We start from the raw sequence: 21966 nt of genomic DNA on the forward strand, positions 1-21966 counted from the left end.
TCAATGACAGCTAGTCAGGTTCTCAAATAACTTGGAAGAAAGAACTAGCTCAGCCATTTTTCACCTACCTTCACGTACTTAGGAGACAGGAATCAAATACAGAAATAAAGTTAGGACCGTGTTCAGGCCTCCTTCAGGCAGATAACTTAGGTGCTATGACCACCTATCTCCACCAGCTGCAGAGACAGCAGGTGCTCTGACTCACTCCTGAAAAGTCATGTCTAAGTTAGGTGCCTGCCATGGGCAGTCTGAACATGGCCTCACAAACTGCCCTCTTGTTCCAAGGCCTTCCAGTTTTACTTTTTTTTTTTTTTAAACAGAGATTCAGACCCTAGGCTGGAAAGAAATCATGCAAAGCTTGTGCAATATCCCCTAACAGGCATCCTGGGGGAGGGTCACAGTTGATACTCAGAGATCAGTGCTGGCCTTGGCCGTCAGAGCCTGGATCCGAGCAGAGTTGCAGGTCTTGCAAAGGATGTGCCCATCCAGAGGATAACAGCCCTGATTGTCCCCTTCAGACAGAAGGCCACCACAGTCCTAGGACATAGGCAAACAAAGTAAAATAAGCAAAGTAAATAAGTAAGAAGAACAACATTAAGCAAGGAATCTATTAGTCAAAGGAAGTCTCTCCTCACTCTCTACCTTGTAAGAGATCTAGCCTGCGTCAGCGTAAAGCACGAAGCTGAGGTACGTGATGTCTTTCATGATTAAATCACTTTGTGATAAGAAAAAATGCTGCAGAGAAGATGGGTTCCCAAGGTCTCTTCTGAATTTAATACCATTGAAAATAAAAGGAGATTATTCCCTTCACATTGCTGAGGGAGGAAAAGTCTTTAGCATTGGAGAAAACATAAAACTTAAGCACATGTTTATTAATGCAAAAAAGGATAAAAAGAAGCATCACTGGGAACGAAGTTCAGTACCAACACCTGACTGCAGGTAATCTCCCCTGGAAGAGTTAATGCCATAAAGCTATAGCTTCTATTCCAGGTGTGACAGCTAAGCAAGCTCCCTGCCTGTCTCCCCTGCCAGAAGTGTCACCTGTGTTTGTATCGCAATTGTCCCAAAAAGTTGTGGCTGAAAGAAGGATGTCACTGAGACAGGGACATGGAAACCCCACTAAAAGGCCTAAAACCTGCTTCAGAGACCTCAGCCCCTAAGTACATAAGGCTAAGTATAGCTGGAAGGAAAGCTGGGAATTATCCCTCACTGTGTGATCAGGCAACCACTTGACCCAAGACTGCTGACAGTGCTGTGGTGACAGGATTATGGTTTGCTTAGAGGCCATACTTTTTCATCATAAACCTGTGTTTGTAAATTTACCTGGCAAGCAAGTGGTAGAAAGAGGAACAGCATTATTATTCCTTTTGAGATAGCTGAGGCATGTGGAGATCACGACCAAGTGAGTGTATCCTGTGCTCTCCAGTGCATTTACTTCTGACATTCATTTGCACGAAGCCTAGGTATCTCAGCACCCAGCATAGGCACATGGTGTACCATGAATGAGGCTCTACAAAACTCAGTGTAGGAATGCCCTAGCACCATTAAAAAACTGGGCCTAAGTAATGGGCTGTCACATAGCCAAGGTCAGACTAAGAAGTGAACCAGATGCCTTAAGTTTCACCCTGGACTTTTAAGCCTTGGTCCATCATTCTTTCTAGTTAGTTATTAAAACCTGCAACTGTCATAAGAAATACATTTGGTCTCATTTTCTCAGCCTGCCATCTGGCTGATGTATTATCCAACAAATAATACTTGCATTGAAGAATTCTTGAAGGTTCCCTAACACAGCTGTTCCCACATGTTAATTGCTTGAAGGTGATTTTTATTCTCAGTCTTCAGATTCTTACCATCAGAATTATATGAAGTGTGTAATGAAACTGAACAGGAAAGTAGCACGAAAAGCACTGCACAAAACAAGAATGATCATGTTTATGTGTCCATTAAAATTCTTCAAGCCAGAGCCATATGTTGAGTTTCCTGTACAATCTTGATCAAATTCTAACATGCATTAGCTTTCATTTTAAGAACTTAAACAAGAGCAACTTTTGTGTCCAAGCTATAATTTATGAAGTTCTCCAATATTAAGCCCTAATTACCTGAGTCACATTCTCTTGCTCTCCTAATGAACCTGCTATAAACAAGGGACCTGATTTTCTTCTCATTTGTGCTGATATAAATGAGGAAAAATTCCTTGCATGCTGAAGTCAATGAAGTAATTTGATTGTAGAGCCAGTGTTACAATAGGGTATGCCTGTTGTGTGTATAATATGAGGCAGTGATGAAATTAAGCCAACCTTTGCTTTCTGTCCTTCACGTGATTAGAATACTAACCTCACATCGGTAGCACTGGACATGGAAGTCACGATCCAAGGCAACAATGCGTACAGTCTCCTCTTGTCCTGGGGCTGGCATGATGGGCTCCTTACACACTGAACACCTCGGTGCAAATTTCCTGAAGAAAGAAGGTAAGTCACAGTCATCCTCAGACTCAGAGCAGAAGTTTTTCTTAACTGCACCAGCAAGCCAGAAACATGTGCATTTGTAGAAACACACACACGTGTATAAACATACGTCAGTTTGTAGCTTTGCACAGCCGCCTATTTGGAAAGAAGATAGTAAGGACTCTTCTTAGCCACTTATGCATCCAGCAGCACACTCCTGGCTGTGCTCACCCTCAAACAAGAAGCACCAGGGCAATTCTGACTAGGTGCGTTTTCTAGATAAAACCAACTCTCAGATATCCATTAGTGGGTTGCCCAGGCTTTAAAGAGAGCAGGTCTGGGTGCAGAGACACCAACACTCTCTCTTCCACAGTCAGCGTGAGTCAGAGTTGTATAGTGACACTCACAGTGTGAAGGGACTACCTTGAATTGGGGTCAACTCAGAGATCAATGGGAGCACAGACTTTTCCCCCTTATACTGCCCACCATTTGACCTTCTGTGCAATTCACATATGTTCTGTATTAGCTGTGGTTTCGCTCTCCCCTCGGTTGCCCATGAGAAGTGGTCATCTCTGCTCCTAGGCAGGTGGGGATGCTTGGGAACATTTAGCCTGTGGCGAATTATTATCTTGCTGAAGACCTAAGGGTACCAACCCCTGACTGCAAATTCTGCTCTCATCACCTACAGAATCTGCTGCCATGTAATGAGTGCTGGGGTCATGGGCTATGGAGCAACAGAGGGTAGTGCTTATGGCAAACATCAGAACACAAGGAGATCAAAGGCTCTTCTCTTTTGAAATGCCTAGGCAAGATTGACACTGCCACCCAGCCTGTCACATGAACCACCTCAGAATTAACTAGCTTAGAAAAGAAAAAGAAAAAAAAATCTATCTGTACTAGGAATAAAGAAAAATATTAATTTCCCTGGCAGCAGATGAAAGATGTCTGGGTAGCTGCGATCTAACGAAAAAATGAATTAAACAGTGGCTATAGCGAGCACTCTGAAAAATAACTTAAATGGATATATGACTGGAGCTGTAATCGCAGTTAATTATATGCTGCTTCATGCAGGTGCTTCCTTCTGCCATTTAGCTCAAATACGGTGCTTAAAAATGCTTCAACATTTCTTTGTCCAGGCCACTGCGGGTAATGATGAGCCAAATATTGATTCCCAGGACCCAGAGATGACTCCTGCAGATATCAGGAGATGTGGATGTGCTACTGTGGGGCCTTAGCTCAGCTAAGTGACAGTGTACGCTTCAGCTATAGTTTTGTTATCAAGAGGATGTACAAGATGTACAGCACCCAACCTCCAGACCAGGAGGATGTGTCATTCTTAATTGAAACTGGGCTGGATGAAGTACCACTAAACACGTGGCTGGCCAAAGACATTCTGAGTGTCAGATTAGGTCTTGTGCTATTCCCGTACCTTCCCTCAGTCTTTCACTCAATGATTTTGTGCTCTTTCCTTGGATTGACAGCCTCCTACTTCCCATTCTCAGAGCTCTGAGGTCCACATCCAGTCACTGCCAGAAGACTTCAACTGCTTCCAACCTGCATGTAAGCCCTCGGCCTGTGGGACTTGGGGAAGGAGCAGTCTCCCAGTTTTAAGAGGGTGTGAGGGAAATCTTTCAGGAGCCTGAGTGGCATGTAAACCTTCTGTTGGGCCTGTGCTCAGGATCAAATTTTACCTTATACACAACTGCTGGAACAGAAAAGAAGGCAACACAGCAACTGCCAATTAACCCAGCCTTTGTGAGCTACAGGGAATATCCTCATGTTGGATTTTAACATGCCAGTTGATTGTGGCTGCTTCCCTTTCTGTCAAGTCAGCCTGCTTCTTTGAGCTTTCAGGCCCCCACATTGATGTCATAAGGCTCTAATTAAATCTACCCCCTTAGAAATTAAGAGATAAATGGTTGCGATGTAAACTCACATTTGTCAGTATTGATTTCCTTTTTTAATTGAGGGGTGTAATGTGTCTGTCTTTTCCATACAGGGGAAACATTTGTGCTGATTATATCTACCTGTCTTCCCTAGATTAGTCGTGATGATGGGGGTGGTAGCATGGCAGTGACAGAAACTACTTGCAACTATACTGTTCAACTTACTTTAAATAACAGTTTCACTATAAATTATTGCCAGGGCTGTATTTTTAGCAGCTTAAAAAAGCTAATTATCAACTAGAAAGAAAAGGAGCTGTGAGCATCCTGTGGCCACCTAGATCCCTCTGGCCAGTAAGCAAACACCTGCAGAGTGCAACAGCACAGGACCTCTCTTAGTTGCTTGGTGGAAGAGGCAGGAAGACACCAGTGTGGAAATGCAGGTACAGGCAGTGAGGAGAAATGTGCACATGCTAAGGGCATGAGATGGCAGGGGGAATGCAGAGCAGTTGAAATGGAGGCACGCAGAAGTTATCCAGAAATTTAGACCTTAGCAAAACAGAGATCAAGCAGCATCCCTAACCAATTAATCTTGTATGCCATTGGGGGTGCCTGCTTGGAACAAAGCTCTGCCTACTCTTTAAGAGCCTTGGGATGAAGTGGCAGGGGGTTTAGATCTTTTTGGACACTTGGACTAAAAAAAGGAGGATTTTTAGGGAGAGAAAGACAATAAGCCATACTTATGGAAATCCTCGATGCAGTGGATGTTCCCACCGGCATCCACGGTGAAGGGAATCCCATCCAGGCTGCGATGGCACATCACACAGGTGAAGCAGTGGGGATGATAGGCCTTCCCAGTGGCTCGCAGAATCCTTTCCATGATGGGCTTTGCGCAGACGCTGCATCGCTCCAGTGTGTTCTGCAAACAAAATGTACACAGCAGACGTGAACACCACCTAAGCACGACATTTACAAAGGTCAGCTGGAGGTTGCTGCTGGTCTACCTGGAAGCTTTACGTACTTTGTTTTCATTTTTAAATAAGTGCAGTATAGTCGACAAAGAGTACGGTAACACCATGGTGCCTGGGTCAAACCTTAAGAATATTGTGAGAACAGAAACCAGAACCTTCTCTCAGCAGCTCTAATAACTGAGCAGAGATGGCCCATCAGGTATGTGTATGTAAGCCATTACACCTTCTGACTGAAGGAGTAATGAAGGAGTTATGCAGCATGCACTCCTGGGTTTTTGCCTCAGGACTGCGCAGTCTGAATGACCTTTTGCAGCTGAGTTGACTAGAGACAACCTTCACAGTGCAAAGCTGCCAAACTCCTGGGGCTATGTGGAGACCCCCTAACTGCTCTGCCAATCCAGCTCCCATAAAGGATCCTTATCTGCCTTGTAAGAAAATCTTGATCTTCCTCTCCCACCACAGAGACTACCGTTGAGTCTGAGGAGAGAATAAAGCAGTGTCTGCAATGAAAGCATCACAAGGACAGGAGTCCAGGATGACCTAAACTGTTCATTTATCTCTGGGCCACTATGTTTCAGATAATGGCTGTGAAATGCCAGCTCTAAGGCCATGATACTTGCTGCACAGGTTTTACACACTGGCCTGCTCCTAGAGTGCTGAAGCCAAAAAACTCCACACCTTTCAAGTGGGATCCACTGAACGATTCATACAATTCCAAGCCTCACTCACCCTTGCAGTTAATTACAGAAACTCCAAGATAATTTTGCTTCAGATGGCTGTCTGTGAGCCACGCCAGCCCTTCTGACACCAGCTGTGCAATCTACCCTTTCAAACAAAGCACCTTAAAGCCACATTAAATGAATGGAGGGTGCAACCCACATAGATGCAAACAATAAATCTGTGGCCATGATTTCAGTCATTTCCCTGGACTTTAGGAAAGCAAACTCCACCTGCTACTCCTGCTTGATGCATCTGAAGTTATCAAATAATGTTATCAACCAGTGCTTGAATCTTTGGTGAGATAGAAAGTCCATGATTACAATATTGATTAAGATAGACAGAAATAAGGAGGGTGGAGGGAAGGAAAGGAAAAAAAATCTAATGGGCCAGAAATATAAAAAGCTGCTGGAAGGCAGCTCATGTTGACAAACACAGGAGGCTAAAGTTCTTCTGCTTCCTCATGCAACAAAATTCCCAGGGAAAGTAGTGCTTTGACTGACCGCATTGTTACTGCTTCTTTGAGCCAATATTCTCAGGGGCAAGATCCAGACCTTACATGTGCAGCCAGAATGTATTGTCAGGAGGTGAGTCACCAGGAGGTCGGAGAGGTTACTTCTACACTCGCATATTTGCTATCGGACATTATCTCTAGGCTGCAACTCACTAGTAAGATACAAACATAAAATACATAGGTTCATATCAGAAGATCAAAAGGATTGGTTTTGGAAAGGTCAGTATGAAAAGTCCTAAAATCAACCCATTTAAGAACTGCCTCACAGATTTGGAAAGAGAGCACAGATAGACTAGCATTGGTTTCAGACTGGATTTTGCTTTATGCCTTGTAATAATGGGCAGGAAAGAATTATTGCTGGCCTTTCTGTCTGGTTGCCGTCACCATCATCATCATTATAACAATAGCTGGTATGCCAGGAAAAGCAAGGTCAATAATTTTCTCCTTGGAGAAATAACCTAGCAAATTTACCATTTTGCTTTGCATAAGCAGATCACATCACCTCAGTCTGCATCCATGCTGTTTTCTATATAGCCAAGGAAGAAACGCAGCATACTGGCAGATACTGACAGAAGATGGTGTGAGGCATTTGCTATTGACATCTTCTGAATATGTGTAGGTATGGAGCATTTGCCTCACCAAGTCACCACTTGCTTCATTTCCAACAGTTGCCAACAACAGAGGCCAAACTATGAGAACAGGATAAGCAAAACACAGCAATTCCTGAGGATATGCTTCCAGCCTCCAGCAATTTCTGGCTTAGGGACTTCCTGAGCCAGAACTTGGCTTCTCCATACTTAGCCTCAAGTTAATGTTTCTCCCATGAACTTTCTCAATTGCTTTTTGAATTCTAATAAACATTGAGCACCCTCAACATGGCCATGAGTTTCATGGCTTACCTGCATGTTGGGGGTGATCTGCTAAGCAGGTACCCCCTCCTACTGCAGCCCATGTATAACAGCGCTGCAGACAGTAATGCTGAGTACAGCCTACCTGGTACCATGAACACAGCAGAGACCTGCAGCTGTAATCTACCCTGCAAAGGATTTGATACAACTCCTACTCACACATTTCAGACACACAGTTTAGGACCACAAGGAATCATGACAATCATCTTGTCTGATATCTTGTGTTAACGCTGACTTTGGTGAGAGTTTTGCCATGACCAGGAGAGCAGGTAATCATGCTTCTGGATTATGCCTTCAGAAAACATATGTCTTCTGCTCCCAAATCTCAGCTCAGCTGTACTGTTTGACATTCCTGCAACTGAGACAAGCATTTTAAATTAACCAACTACTGATTAAGCCTTCCATACAACCAGAAAATCAGACCTAAGAAATGTATTCTTTTCATCCTTCTAAGACTGTACCAGTGAAGAAAAACAAAGTCATTAGCTTCAGACTTCAGTTCACTTCCTGTCTGGGAGCATATTTGCTTAAGCCTCTTCCCCTGCTAGAGCCCTGGCTCAGACCCTTCAAGGTGTTACCAGAAGATGCCAAAGGGAAAGCTTCCTTGATTCACACCCATTTGACCTCAGGTTGCTCTAAGGCAGGATTTGGCTTGTGGAGCTAACAGGGTTTTCTTTGATACTCTAATCAGGTTATCCCACATGCCTAAGTGCTGCCCCAGCAGCTAACAATCTGCACAAAGGTATTTCTACACATTATGGGAATAGCATCCCTGTAGGATTATAAGTTTGGCTTCTTGATTTTGCTCTCTTTCACGTTTAGCTAACTCTCCTAGCACCTCCTGGATCTTTCAGACCTCCACAAAGCTGAACAAGATGAAGGAAAAAAACCCGAACAGCCCTATTTTAATTCTGTTCTCCTAAGTGCCACTGCCAGCCCTCTCTGTAATCAACAGGTAGAGCTGAGTGCATCTGATGAGTTACTTAGAGGACCAAAGCAAGGCACAGAGAAGAAAAATAAGAACCAGCTAGAAAACATCAGACTAAGGGGCTATGGTCAAATTCATGTCATAAGAATATGGACCACAAATCCAGCATGGGCACAGAAGAAAGTTCACCATCCCTTTCTCTTAGTTTTGGCTAAGAGGCAGGGAACGCCCTTCTCTTTTGGACACACTTGTATCTCCAAATCCAACTACTTTTTGAGGTTTGAAAAGAATGGGGAAGAAACCATCCATTTCTAAATGGAAGGTAGGCCCAATGATAAAGGCTGTCTGAGCCCCTTTCTCTTGAGGGCAAAACTGATTATCCATGGCAAAGAAAAAGAATCTAGCCTAGGCAGAAAAATACACCCTAATACCAGTAAGAAAAATAACCCCAAGCAAAGACACACTAAAACACAAGCAAATAACTGAAATGACTAGGACATCAAGCATCAGCTTTCAAAGGAGAACTAAGAAACACAAATGTGTACAGCACTATCAGCAGCAAAGTGGGAACAAGCTGCTTGAGAACAAGTATCTGGCACCAATTTGGTGGTGGGACTTTTTGAGGACCTCCCTACAGCAATACTTGGCCCTTCAGAAAACACAGAAAGCCAAAGGGAGCTGCTCCGCAGATGTTAGGTTTAAATACAGGCCACAAAGTGAAAATCCAAACTGCTGGGAAAGACTTCTGGGATGCAAGAGCAATTGAAGACTGGAAGTGGGAAGTCTCTGAATCCTCTTCTGTAACTTCACAACGCAGATGGAAAGCTGGCAAATGGCTCTGAGGAGCAAAGCTGCAGTGACAGCCTGCAGGCTGCATCTCATCCTGCCTCCCTAATGCTGTGGATCGTAACTCCTCATAACCAGATTTTAGGTGACAGCAGTAACTCACAATACGGTGCAGCACAAGGACCCTCCCACAATGACCTAGCAATAGTCTCTGCACTGTGCAAAATGGGTGAAAGAAAAATGGTGGCATCTGAGACGCAGTTTACACAACTAAAGTGGTAGACTTGGCAGTCCTGGGGTAATGGCTGGATTTGATGATCTTAAAGGCCTTTTCCAGCCAAGTTGATTCTATGATTCTATGATTAATGCAGAAGAAAAGCCACACAGAGATTAGTCACTGCTTCTTCTGTCCTGACAATTCATCCAGAGATCTAATGAACATAAATAACCTCTCCTGCACTCTGAGCAGACCAAGCTCATGCATGAGGACATGAGCATGGCATTGCTTATTTTGCTGGGAGAGGGGAGGGAAGCTGCGTGACCAGCAGGTCGAAGGAGGTGATCCTGCCGCTCTACTCTGCTCTCGTGAGACCTCACCTGGAGTATTGTGTGCAGTTCTGGTGTCCTCAACAGAAAAAGGACACGGAACTGTTGGAACAAGTCCGTAAGAGGGCCACGAGGATGATCAGGGGACTGGAGCACCTCCTGTTCAGCCTGGAGAAGAGAAGGCTGCATGGAGACTTCATAGCTTGGAGACTTCCAGTATCTGAAGGGGGCCTACAAGGATGCTGGGGAGGGACTCTTCATCAGGGACTGTAGTGATAGGACAAGGGGTAATGGGTTAAAACTTAAACAGGGGGAGTTTAGATTGGATATAAGGAAGAAGTTCTTTCCTGTTAGGGTGGTGAGGCACTGGAATGGGTTGCCCAAGGAAGCTGTGAATGCTCCATCCCTGGCGGTGTTCAAGGCCAGGTTGGACAGAGCCTTGGGTGCCATGGTTTAGTGTGAGGTGTCCTTGCCCATGGCAGGGGGGTTGGAACTAGATGATCTTGAGGTCCTTTCCAACCCTAATGATTCTATGATTCCATCAACAAAGGAAGAAATTACACTGGCAACTCATGCACAGGGACATGAACTCACTTTCTGCGACCACCGCAGAAGAAATTTTTTGGAGTAACTGCACAGAGGAGATGGTATTAGCTGCGGAATCAAAAGTGACTGTTGTGCTAAAACCAGGCACATGGTCAACTACTGTAGCTGAACTGTAACTTAGTAAAGTGTGGTAAGTGAATTGCTTTAAATCTTGTGACTCCGTCGTTCATTTCCTCAAACTGAGGAGAGCAGTGCAGCAGACATTTTCCCCATTGTGGGATAATTTTTGAGGCTTGAAAATGTTTCCATACTTAAGACACAACACTTTAATCTCAAGAAGTCTGGTGAATTTATAAATCCCAAATTTGATCAGGTCAATTGAAACACTGCACTTCAAATAATTTCAAATGGTTTCATTCAGGTTTTGGGTCTGCAAATATAGTTGGATTATAAATTGAAGCAGACATTGGTGGAGGGTTTAAGTGTCAAGATGTAATTTCAAGACTTCTAAAACCTTTTTTTTTTTTTTGTTTGCCATTATTTCTAGCAAAAGAAAATGCAAGACCTGATTTCCCCCCAAAATCTTCAGCCAGCCCCAACTGCTATCTCCATAGATGGATAAATCTTGGAAAACACAACATTTAATTCACTAATGGCCAGCATAAAATTCCTTCCTCCATATTTGAAAAGAGAATTTGGGCATGTGTGAGTTAATCTTCCTCACTTAGCTTGACCAGCTGGACACATTATTAACAGTGGGTGACACTCCCCTTCCTGCTGCTCCCAGTGGGCTAGGTCCAGCAAGGGAGAGCCCTGTGTAATATCTTGGCTGATTCTCTGTTGTTTAGACCACATTGCCATAGTTGCACCAGTGTGTTGGGGGCAAGAGATGTGACCCCTGACAGCCCAAAACGCCCTGGCAAAATCTCCTAATTCAGACACAGCAGTAAACAGTGAGGATGCACTTTAGCTGGTATAGCTTGTTTTGCTGGGAAAGAAGCAAGCAGATACTGGAATAAATTACATTGGCAACCCTGCAACTTTACCAGCATGATACGGGTCTGAGCTGCACATACAGTTACCAGTTACATAGTGTAGACTCAGGCCCTAGAGGTTTCTGTATTCAACGGCCTTCAAATAGTTCTTCCATTCGGCTCAGCTTTTACTGGCTTTCCCAGCACAGTAGCAACACCATAGCTGGCATGCTTCCCCTCTGCTGGAATTTGCATTTCTTGTCAGGAAGACTGAATTCAGCTTTGTATTTCTGGACTCAGAGCAGCTGGAGGTGAATCTGGCAGAAAGTCCTCTCAGCATACAGGGTGAAGGAATCCCTTCCCCTTGCCCTGTAACTATTAGGGAAAAACTAGATGTATTTTATTGCTTATAGTAGCAAAAATGACAATGACATACAATTGAGTCCACAAGTGTGCAGTAACATAAGGGCCATGATGAAAATGGAACAGGGCTTGAGAAATGCTTCTCAAATGATGCGCAGATGTCAAAATATGCTCTACAGTGAGAAGAGGAAGGAGCTCCACTTCCTCCTCAAGATAGCTATCTTATCAATAAAAGGAATGGCTTTGCCATTGTCTGAGCATACCAGAGCCTGAGAGGAAACTCGGAGAAGGCTGCTGGATCTGGCAGGCACACAAGCTGGCCATGCTACCTGGACAAAGGTACATATTTTCAGTGCTTAACATAAGTAATGTTTGGAACAGCACAGGCAGTGGCAGGGTGACTTCTCTGTTGCTCAGTGCCAGTTTAGACAAGACTCATATATGTCCTTAGTACCACCTAGTTGAGAGTGATGAAGGAGCATAAGGGTTAAATGATCTGCTCTGCATTAGGCTCAACATCCAACCACAATCACATTGACTCCTTCCAGCTAAAAATCCACAAGAAGCCTGATGTTGGAAATTACTTAACTACTTTCTGGCACTCAAAGCTACCCATCTTCTGTACATTCCTTGCTCTGACAACACAGAGATCTTTGTCACTTTAGAACAGCAATGCTTACGAATGTAACAAATGAGGGAATAGTTCTCTAAACCGGGGGGCTGGAAGATAAAATGCCTGTATTTTGCGTCTGACTTTTCAACCAAATAACTATCAAAGGCAAAGCACTCCCATGCTCTGTGCCTCAGCTGGCCTGTAAATAAAATGGCTGTAGACATCACATATTCTGGTGAGAAACTGGATGCTGCTATGTTCAATAAATACCTGTCAAGTAGTTTGTGAGCCAAAATGGTTATTCATGGAAACAAAGTATTCTTAACAGCAAAACCTTTCTTTTTTTTTCTTTTTTTATCTGTAATGATTGCACATACCTCAAAAGTCAACCAGGGCTGACCTGGGGAGGCATAGAACTGCGGAACAGCATCTGAAATGTTACTCAGAGTACTCCAATGTGACTACAGCAATTTGTGAGAGTAAAGTATTTTAATACTGAGGACATGTTTCTAACTCAGAGTTGACCTAAAAAAACAACCATGGAGAATAAAAAGCCTTATGAAATTTTTCAACAACAATAATTATAGCTGCATGCAATGTAGTAAGACAAGCAACTGAAAGCATCCTTAGCAACTATAATGTAAAAGAACATTGTTACATATCTTGGTAATCAGCTCCTGTTCCTTCAGCAATTTTCAGTCGGGTGCATTTCCAAACCTTCTCCCATCTTGTCTACTGCCACCAGAAAAGCTGCACATTCCTCACAAAACTGAAACAGGGAATTGTGCATGTTGGTGAGCACAGCTCATGCTTGCTGCTAGCACTGCTGACTAGGGTTAGGGTTATGAACCCCAGTGTAATGACATGAAGTTAGTCATTATACCAGGACTGCATATGGACCACAAAACATTTAACCACTAAGCTGGGGCAGGATTTTGGAGCCTGGAGAGATGAGCATCCGTAAAGCACAGCAGCACTAGCAGAGCACAGGAGACAAGCCTGCCTTGGCAGGGAGGGATGATCTGGTAAGGCAGTTTCCATCCCTGATTTCTTCAATCCAAGTTGATCCTGAGCTCACAACCAGACCTTTGGCCCTCATTCCAAACCATTGCATAATACAGTGCCTGGCGCAAGATGCTGATTTTCAAAGATTTGTAATTTGAAGGAAATCCCTCAAAATCCCTCCTAGAATGCCAAAGGTAAACAGTTTGTTCAAGGCTTCTGCAGCTCAGGCAAACTGGCACACAGCTGCCACTGAAAACCCTGGACCCTGTCACACAACAGCAGCCATATCTCATGATATTAGCATTGCTTCATACCACTGGGGTCATTACCTAGAGAGCAATAACATGCTGGCCAATGGGTTCAAGGATTTGTTAGGACTCTTTTTTCCACTGGAGTGAACTTTGGTAGATTTAAAATGTATGATATTCTATTAGCTTTGCTCCTGAGTGGCAGGGGGAACACACTGCAGGTTTTGATAGCCTGTGCTTTTACCTATTATTAACACCCACACATCAGGTAAGAGTACCTACAAACCATCATCATAACTCAGGGTTCTGTGATACAAAGTGCTTTGCAGAATAAAACAAAGCTGTTCCCTATGCCCAAGCACTTCCAGTCTTTCTGCTACAGATGTAGCACTGCTTGCCTTATATGTTCTCTCCATTAAATCCATCTCTTTTTCCTCCAAACATGATGTGCCTGACCTTGTATGCCACACTGGGAGTTTTGCCTAAATAAAGACCGAAGAAGAATTTGTCCTGTTGCAATTACTTTCTGCGCAGGCAGCAGAATTAACATGCAGCTGGGAGATGTGGCAAACGGCGAGCAGATACACCCTGCTCCTTGTTTAGATACAATTGTGGACAACACAGAGATTTCAAGCTTAATTAGCAACGCTGAGGAAGCTGTTGGAGAGACATTTCAAACTGCTTGCAGTCTAAACTGATTAGAACTTTATGAAAACAAAACAAAATTGTGTAGCAAATCATTAGGCTACAATTCAAGTCAAACTGAACTGCATCAAAGGAAATACAAAGAAGTGACTATCGGCAAGAAGTGGCCTTGCTTTCTTTTCTTTGGTAGAGAATTTAATTTCATAGCCTTTAATAAACCTGATGCTCCAATCCAAGCTTGCCACTCTGGCAAAGAGTTTAACCAAAATAACACTGGAACTCATAGCTGACAGACCAGAGAGACTATAAATTGGTGAAATCTGGGCACAATGCAAGAAAAAAAAAAACTAAAAAAATCCAAAATTCCATTCAATCTTCCTGTTTTAGAATTTTGATGCAACTGACTATTGACATGGAAATGTTATCTTGACCTTAACTGCTAAAGCTGACTTGTGGAGGAAAAAATTACTGACTCTGTGACATCTTGGTGGTTATTTATAGTTCCCCTCACCCTCCGCTTTCTTGGTATTTTTACGTTAGAAATGAATTCTCACTTTTTCCTGAAGGACTGTCTGAGCAGTGCAATAATTTGTGACAAAAACCAGCAAGAAAATGGTATCTTGTTGTTAACATGGAAACCAACTTTTAGTTGTGAACTTTGTCAGTAAACCAGCATTCAGCAAAGCTGAGCTTTTTTTTTTGGTTACAGATTGAACACCACCAGCCTTTTAACTACAACCTGTTTAAAGCTGGCTTGTATGTTTCCTGTGCTCCCCAAGAGAGTTATCCTGGAGAAACTAAGGGGAAAGACAGGGCTACTAGTTGAGAGCCCAGGTACTTCTGAAGTCTGTACAACAAAGGCAGCATCCTTTGCCTTTGCTCCTTCAGAATAAAACCATGCACCTCTATAAGTCACAAGGAAGAGCACAATATCAGTTTTCCCCTGGTTATTTCAAGTCATAGTTAAGGGCATCTCTAAGTTGCTTCTAATAGCTACCAAAGGTTAAACATTTCAGATGAATATCAGTTTAATAGCTCTCCTTTCCATGGAAATTGCTCAAGCAAAGAGAATGCAAAGCTTCTCCTGAATCTCTCTCACAAGTTCTAGAGAAAGTTGTGTTTTCTAGTGGCAGGGACACAGCACTGGAAACTAAGGGTGCTTGGCTTCTGTCCTTGGGTTCACCAGTGCCTCTGAGAGTCTCATTTCATTATTTTCCACTTCCGTGCTTCAGATTATCTGTGGAGTCAGTTTAGCAAACTATTGGGAGGCCTGTGATGCTCTGAGAGAAGTCATGTCCCTATTACGAACACCAAAGTTGGCATTAGCAACAAATAAGCAACTCCCCAAATCAAACCAAAGCAAAACCCAAGAAGGTAATGAGACAGAATGCACAGAATTTCATAGAGCTTTCATTGAAACACCTTTTCAGTGCAAGATAATAATTTTCCAATGTATATGTGTAAGTGGTGAAATACAGGTCATGGCAACAGTTCAGCATAAAAATAGCTGCTTTTAATAGAAAACATAATCCAGTAGAATGCTTTGGAAAAAAAATGAACTGACAGTGAAAATAAGATTCTCCCAAATCCCTGATGTGTTTGTTAAAGAGTTGCCAAATGTATGTAAGTCCCTGATTCGAAGAGAATATGTTGGAGCCTTTAGGGCAATGGGAGACTTATCTGTGCCTGGAATACAAGGGATCAACAGTTCATGGATGCTCTAAGGTCCTTCCCAAGGGAAGGAAAAAGGTAGTTTCTTATTTCCCAAAGAAACCCTCATGAGTGAAACGCGTATTTTTAAAGACTTTGGAAGAGTACCGAGCAGGCACCACAGGCAACTAGCACTGGCCACTTTCAACAATAACAGAAAGCAGGATTTATCACATCAGTGTAAGGCAAGAACTGTGTTTCTATACTCTTTCCCCTCTGCACTAAGACCCGGAATTTTATTTTTTTGGAGGCAGGATTTCTTCAGAGACTTGAACTGAGTTATCCCCTCGAGCAACATCCATATTCCTATCTAGAGTCAGACTCTAATTGGAAATAAATGCAGGCTGGTGAGTAAATCCAGGCCAGCTATATCATACCTAGCAGGTATTGGGATTATTTTTAGATGTAATGACATCCCTATTCTTTTCATTCAGATGACCTGCATGTTTGCTTCAGTCCCTGGTCTGCAGAAGTAAGTCTGAGCCACCTGCTGAGATAAGAGTGACAAAGAAGGAAGCAATACAAAAAGGGAAAATGGAGACAGCTATAGAAGTAGAAACCAGACAAGGCATGGCACAGATAAGGAACTTCTTTGGGAAGTCAAGTGAGATATAAGAAAAGTGAAAATCCATCTGCTTTTTAGCTGAAGACTAATGTTCCAGCCTGCAAACCAATCCATTGCCTCCCTTCCTTCACAGTGAGATGATCTCATCCACAGAAAAGACAGAGAAAATGATTTACATCAGCCCCTCTGCACCTCCAGCCCATCTCCGAAGGTGCTTCTGCTACAACTCAGCTCAACAGAGCTGGGAAAAAAAGGATGATGCATACTTCCTTCTAACCTTACAAACTGATACCCACACAATAGATCAGATCTTTCCTGGAATGATGTGTGAAGGTAAATCAGAAGCTTCGGCCTGCTCTTCTGTTGAAGACACTGGGGTGGGACTGTTGGGCTGGAGGCTCCTTGTAACACAATTGCTTATCTAGTTAATCTAAACTTCTTGGCACTGTTCTTTTGCTCTCAAAATAGAAAAAATTAAGGGTCCTTGTAAAAAAAAAAAAATATTTTGGACAGACAACACGGAGACTTGGATATAGAGATCTTGATGGCAAAACCATGGGAATGCAAATGAAAATGGGCATGTCCGAGTAGGTGGTAATTCTTTGGTGTCAGCAGGATTAGTCAAGGATGTTCCGAGCAGTAAACCTGCACTCTAAAGTCATTTCTTTCCCTTTCATCACCACAAGAAATTTTGGATTAATTTGGAATATGAAGGACACTGGCCTGAGCTGTCGGGAAGGTTTATGTCAGAGCAGAGCAGACTGAAAATCAAGCTGACAGTTGGCATTTCTTTACCAGGTCTTTTACATCACTTGAGGAGGCTGCCCTAGATGTTATTAAAAGATGAAAAGCACAGGCACTGAACACTCTGCTAGTCAACTGTCAGTCCCTAACATATAGTAACCAGATTACTCCAGATTTTGTGAAAGCAACACCAAAGGCTTTCAGCCAAATATTACATTTAAAAAAAGAAAGAACAGTTGAGAAAAAACAGCAAATCCCAAACGTGAATGGGGCTTTTGAAAAGAAGAGATTCACTTGGGCACACACAGCAGTAACACAAACTCCAGTCTTGTGACAGCACTTGAGATTCAACAAGCAAAGTGGAGTAGCAACAGAAGGAGAAACCAGCTCGTCCAACCTCACTTGTTTAACTTGTTTTCCTAGTAACAAAGATACATCTAAAATGTGCATTTATATAAACACACTGAATGTATAATAGGTATTAAATAACATGTCCATTCTCCGCTGGAGAATAACATCCTGTAAGTGTATGGACTCTCAGACTGACATCATAGTGGTTATGGAATACAGAGGAAAAAATAACATTATTCCAGGACCAGTCTGTTCTGTAACTGTTCCATTTTGTTAAGGGGATTTTCTTTCTGTAACAGTGGAAAAGACCATGCTCTGGTGCTTCATACAGTATTTTAAAAGGTCTGAGATCACCTGTACCAATGCTTGTTTCTCATTAATGTAACTGCTGAATTGCTCATCTCCATCCTAATACAAGTCACTTCCAACTTTCCTTTCTGAAGGCCAGAAATTGCCATTTCCCCAGCAAGACATCTGAACACCCAAAGCAATCTGACCCCCCACCTTTTGCCAAGCAGCTCACACAAAGTAACTGAGCCACATCTTTCCAAGCTGACTTAATGGACCTACTAGGAACAACAGAAGGAAGGACCATTCTTCATCAGGCTCTATGGTCTAGGTCCAGGGTACAAAAGGACAAGACAGTATGGCAGTAACACATGGCTCATGTACCTGATGATCAAGCTAATGCAGGCAATATGGACAAATGCTGGTGGTCTCCTAATGGAAGAAACAGATTTTGTTGCTGGCACCATACTACCCCACTGTGCAAAGTGATCCTTCCCCACACACGCTGCTATACCAGCTTCCAAAGAGACAAGGGAGAAGGACAGAGGGATAGGGAGGGGCAATGAAGGGTGGGAAATGAGGAAAAAAATCTAGGGCTTTCTGAGTCTTTTTTTCCGGGTTTGCTGCTGGGGCAGCACAGTCCGACTCTGCCCTACCTGTAAGTTTTCCTATGGAAAAGTTAATGTTGGCTCTTTCACATGCAGAGCAAGTCCAGCAAGCATCCTCCTGCCAGTTCTGCAAGGACAGCTAAGGAGTCTTGCTGGAAATCTGGCCCCAGAGAGAAACAGCAGTGGAAAGCAGCCATTTCAGAAGCACGTTATTAAGCCATCAGACCAGTAGCTACAGGATCCCCATGGAAAAGTTGATCCAGGCACTTTGTATAATTACTTGAGCCCTTCCCGAGTCATTTATTCCCCTTTGTGGTTGGCAGGGAAAGTCAGTATCTTCTGGAGATGCAAAGACATAGAGCTTTTTAAGAAGTCAGGTTTGTAGGTGAACACATTTCTCTTTGCAAAATCTTTGCTGGAGTACACTGTTCGGCAGCAATTCAGGCTTTTTGCAGAGCTAATGCAGCAAGCTCAAATGAGCATAGCACACAGGCAAGTTTAAGTGCTCCATTTGCTTTACCTACATATGTTTTAACACTCACATTTTTAGATGAAGAGGCATAAAAATAGCTTAATTGTGTATATTGCCTACAGTACTGCTGGACTCCACCTGTGGGAAGGAACTTGAGTTTAAATTTTATTAAAGTTGCACATGTTTCCAGAAGGTTACTAATTATCCTGTGTGTTTTATACAGTATTTTTGGCTCCAGGGTCTTTCTGTACTTTTCTGAAAGAAACCCAACACAAAAATATTTGAGCTGAGATCTGGAATGCGTGACTGAAAACCAGGCACTCACCCCAGGGTTCATCTGACCCCACATATCCTTGCTCTTACCAGGATTTGGAAAACGCTTTGAGATCTGCTGGTGAGAAAATACTGCCTGGATACCAAAGACCTGTCTTTCCAATTTAATTGTCCTGCTTCTATGCACTTTAAACTCCACTGTTTGTCTGGCATTCCTCAGACGAGAGCTGCATGTAGAGCTGATCTTTTGAGGGCCTCGTGTGTGAATTAATTCACTTTGGGTACAACCCTCCTTTAAACTACGAGCTGCTTACAGACATAGTGCAAAGTGTCCTCAGGGATGGGGTGTTCTATATTTTAGGGTGGTTAATTCAAACCGCCTTTTCTTAAAGACACTCCATGCCTGCAGCTTGAGTTGGGGTAAGTTCAGCATCTTGGAAAAACAGAAACAAAGCAGCCCATAGTCTCTCACAGAGAGGACAAACCACAAGATGGCTAGAAAGGAGGCCAAGTTTTGAAAACACAAGCCTTTACCTCTTCTGACCTAGATGGCTGACCATCCTATGCACCACTACTAAATGTTTTTCTTGTGCTCCCCGAACAAAGGCAGACAGATCTCCAGCAGCCCTAAATCATCATTCTTCAATGGTATCAACTAGGTTTACTGACATCTGGACCTACCATGGCAGAGGCCTAACAGGAGGAACATGTTAGCCAGTGTCATGCATGGGACACAGGGATCTTGCCAGCATATGATATGATATGCATGTTTCCCATCTTCCTCCCATGCTTGGACTCTCACTCTCTTTTAGGAACGTGACAAAAAACAAAACAAGGCACCACTCCTTCTACCCCAAATCCAGTTTGTGAGGTCCTTGGCACTATCACAGCATTGTTTCTGTGCAGAATCCCTGGCAACTGATTCACTTACAATTTTTAGTGCTTTACAGGTTTGACTACATCAAGACTTCCATGACAGTGTCCAGCCATCATCTGAAGGCATCAAGAGATGCAGACTTTACGCTTACTAGTCTTTTGTTCCAGTAGTAACCAGTCATACTGTCAAACTGTTTGTCTCATTTCTATTGTGAGTGTTTGGCTACTGTTTCCACCATTGTTCTGCCTTTCGCCACTATGTAAGTTTGTTATTAGCCAGTATATCACCTTATACATCACATTACACCATCTTCGAGAAGCTGAACTGTCCAAACTCATTTTAAAGTATTTTTCTCTCACCTTTGGCTCTTTCCTCCATCTTCCAGCGTCCTTGTAGGAATGGAGAATAGATGAAGACTAGGAGACTAGACAGGGGATTCTACTCTCTCACCAACACTGGACTGGTAAGTCTTCAACTTAAGTCTTCCCCAGTCTTTACAAGGAGATCTAGGATTAACCCTTTTTACCACAATACTGGAAGGCTTACTTAGTTGGCTGTGCTGAAAGCTCTGCTCCTTCCTAAGGATGTCACTTTGCAGGGTGAGCCTCCAGCTGTAGAGCGGGTGTTCCAGAAGATGATGGCCTTGCTCCTGGACAGATAGATGGCCTCACAGTTGGGTGTATTAAGCCATTTTTTGTTCAAATGAGTCCAGCATGTTCATCTTACCAATCCACTAAGTTTATCAGCAGTTATTTTTTCCTTTGTTGCTAATAACACATTACAGATAAGAATCAAATACTCTTGTACGTAACAGCTCTGCAGTACCACACTAGAACTCTATTCCAGCCATGCCATTTGACATGGTTTCTCTTGTAGGGACAGTTTCACTAGTCCCAAAGATGTGGTTGAGGGACAGATGGCCTATCCTAGGCTGCCTGGTTACCATCACAGAGAGCCTTAAGCAAAAGCCATTAACAAGATGTTTGATTTAATGGCATTTCAGGGTTTGTATAATATGTGGTAGTTACCCCATATATCTATAGGAAATAAACACTTCAGTGTATAAAAGGTTTTCCAGAAAGACTGAAAAATTGCTTCAACAGGAGGAAAAAGTATTTTATCTTTCTACATGCAGAAAAAAAATAAAATTGCTAACCACTCTGACAAGCCCCTGGAAAGCAACAACCTGACTCCGGTTACTATTGTGTAGACAATAGTTGCATTTAGGCATGTCTGACTGACAACATTTTCAAAGCTACTGGTCAAGCCAACTTCTGCAACAAGGAAAGAGCACAAAAATTACCAGAGATGATGCTAGGACTGGAAGCATAGAGAGAGCTTGGAGACTGACAATCCTCCAGAAGAGAAAACTGCAGTATAAAAGAAAGTACATTCCCAATGCCAGACCTTTCACAAACAGAACCAGGAGAAAGAGACGTAAGAAGAAACTGGGGAGCAACTGGAACAGCTGATACAGAGTGAGGGGAACCTCTGAAATTAATTTAAGGGAGTTTTATGCATCTAACTCAATTTCTGTATGCTGTGACTTTATAAAACTTCTTAATTATTCAGTGTCTTTTGGATGTTACACTTACTTGCTGTAACATTAACTCAGTTTCAATCAATGGTGAAGATACTACATTAAGGTAAAGTGGAATACCAAGAGCCTCTAATGATTCACTCTGGCAACAGTACACATCTGTAGAGAAGAAAACGCGTTTTCCCCAAGCTGCTCTGGCTAGTCTAGGGAATGGTAAGGTGTAGAAGAGAAATCCAGCTAGGATAAGCTCCCAGCACCCCAGGACTGTGGCCATCCAGTCAGCTAAGCCCTCTGAAGTCACGTCATGGAAGTCTCAATGAACAATTATCAACTCACTTCTGAGGGCACAGGGGCATAGTGAAGCAACTCAGGCTGAGCAAAACAAAAATAGACATAAGGCAGCAGAAGAATTCAGAATAGGAGGAAGGGCTGTGAGAAGTGGACCCA

The 21966-nt window shown here is 43.0% G+C and overlaps 1 protein-coding gene across 11 annotated transcripts in view; it reads right to left on the minus strand.

Moving 5' to 3' along the window:
• Nucleotides 1-294: 294 nt before the first annotated feature.
• Nucleotides 295-21966, minus strand: part of LPP (LIM domain containing preferred translocation partner in lipoma) — a 311612-nt gene continuing 289940 nt past the window's right edge. For all 11 annotated transcript variants that reach the window (XM_057427444.1, XM_057427446.1, XM_057427441.1 and 8 more), the window contains 3 exons: nt 5068-5246; nt 2335-2455; nt 295-537 (listed from right to left, as the gene is read on the minus strand). In XM_057427444.1, coding sequence (XP_057283427.1) covers nt 409-537; nt 2335-2455; nt 5068-5246 — 429 coding nt within the window. In that variant the 3' untranslated portion in view covers nt 295-408. The remainder of the gene's footprint in view (nt 538-2334; nt 2456-5067; nt 5247-21966) is intronic.

This window comes from Pezoporus wallicus, unplaced genomic scaffold, assembly GCF_028554395.1.
Source record: "Pezoporus wallicus isolate ANWC-B61680 ecotype Strahan unplaced genomic scaffold, APGP_CSIRO_Pwel_v1 scaffold_7107, whole genome shotgun sequence".
NCBI classification, from domain to species: domain Eukaryota; kingdom Metazoa; phylum Chordata; class Aves; order Psittaciformes; family Psittacidae; genus Pezoporus; species Pezoporus wallicus.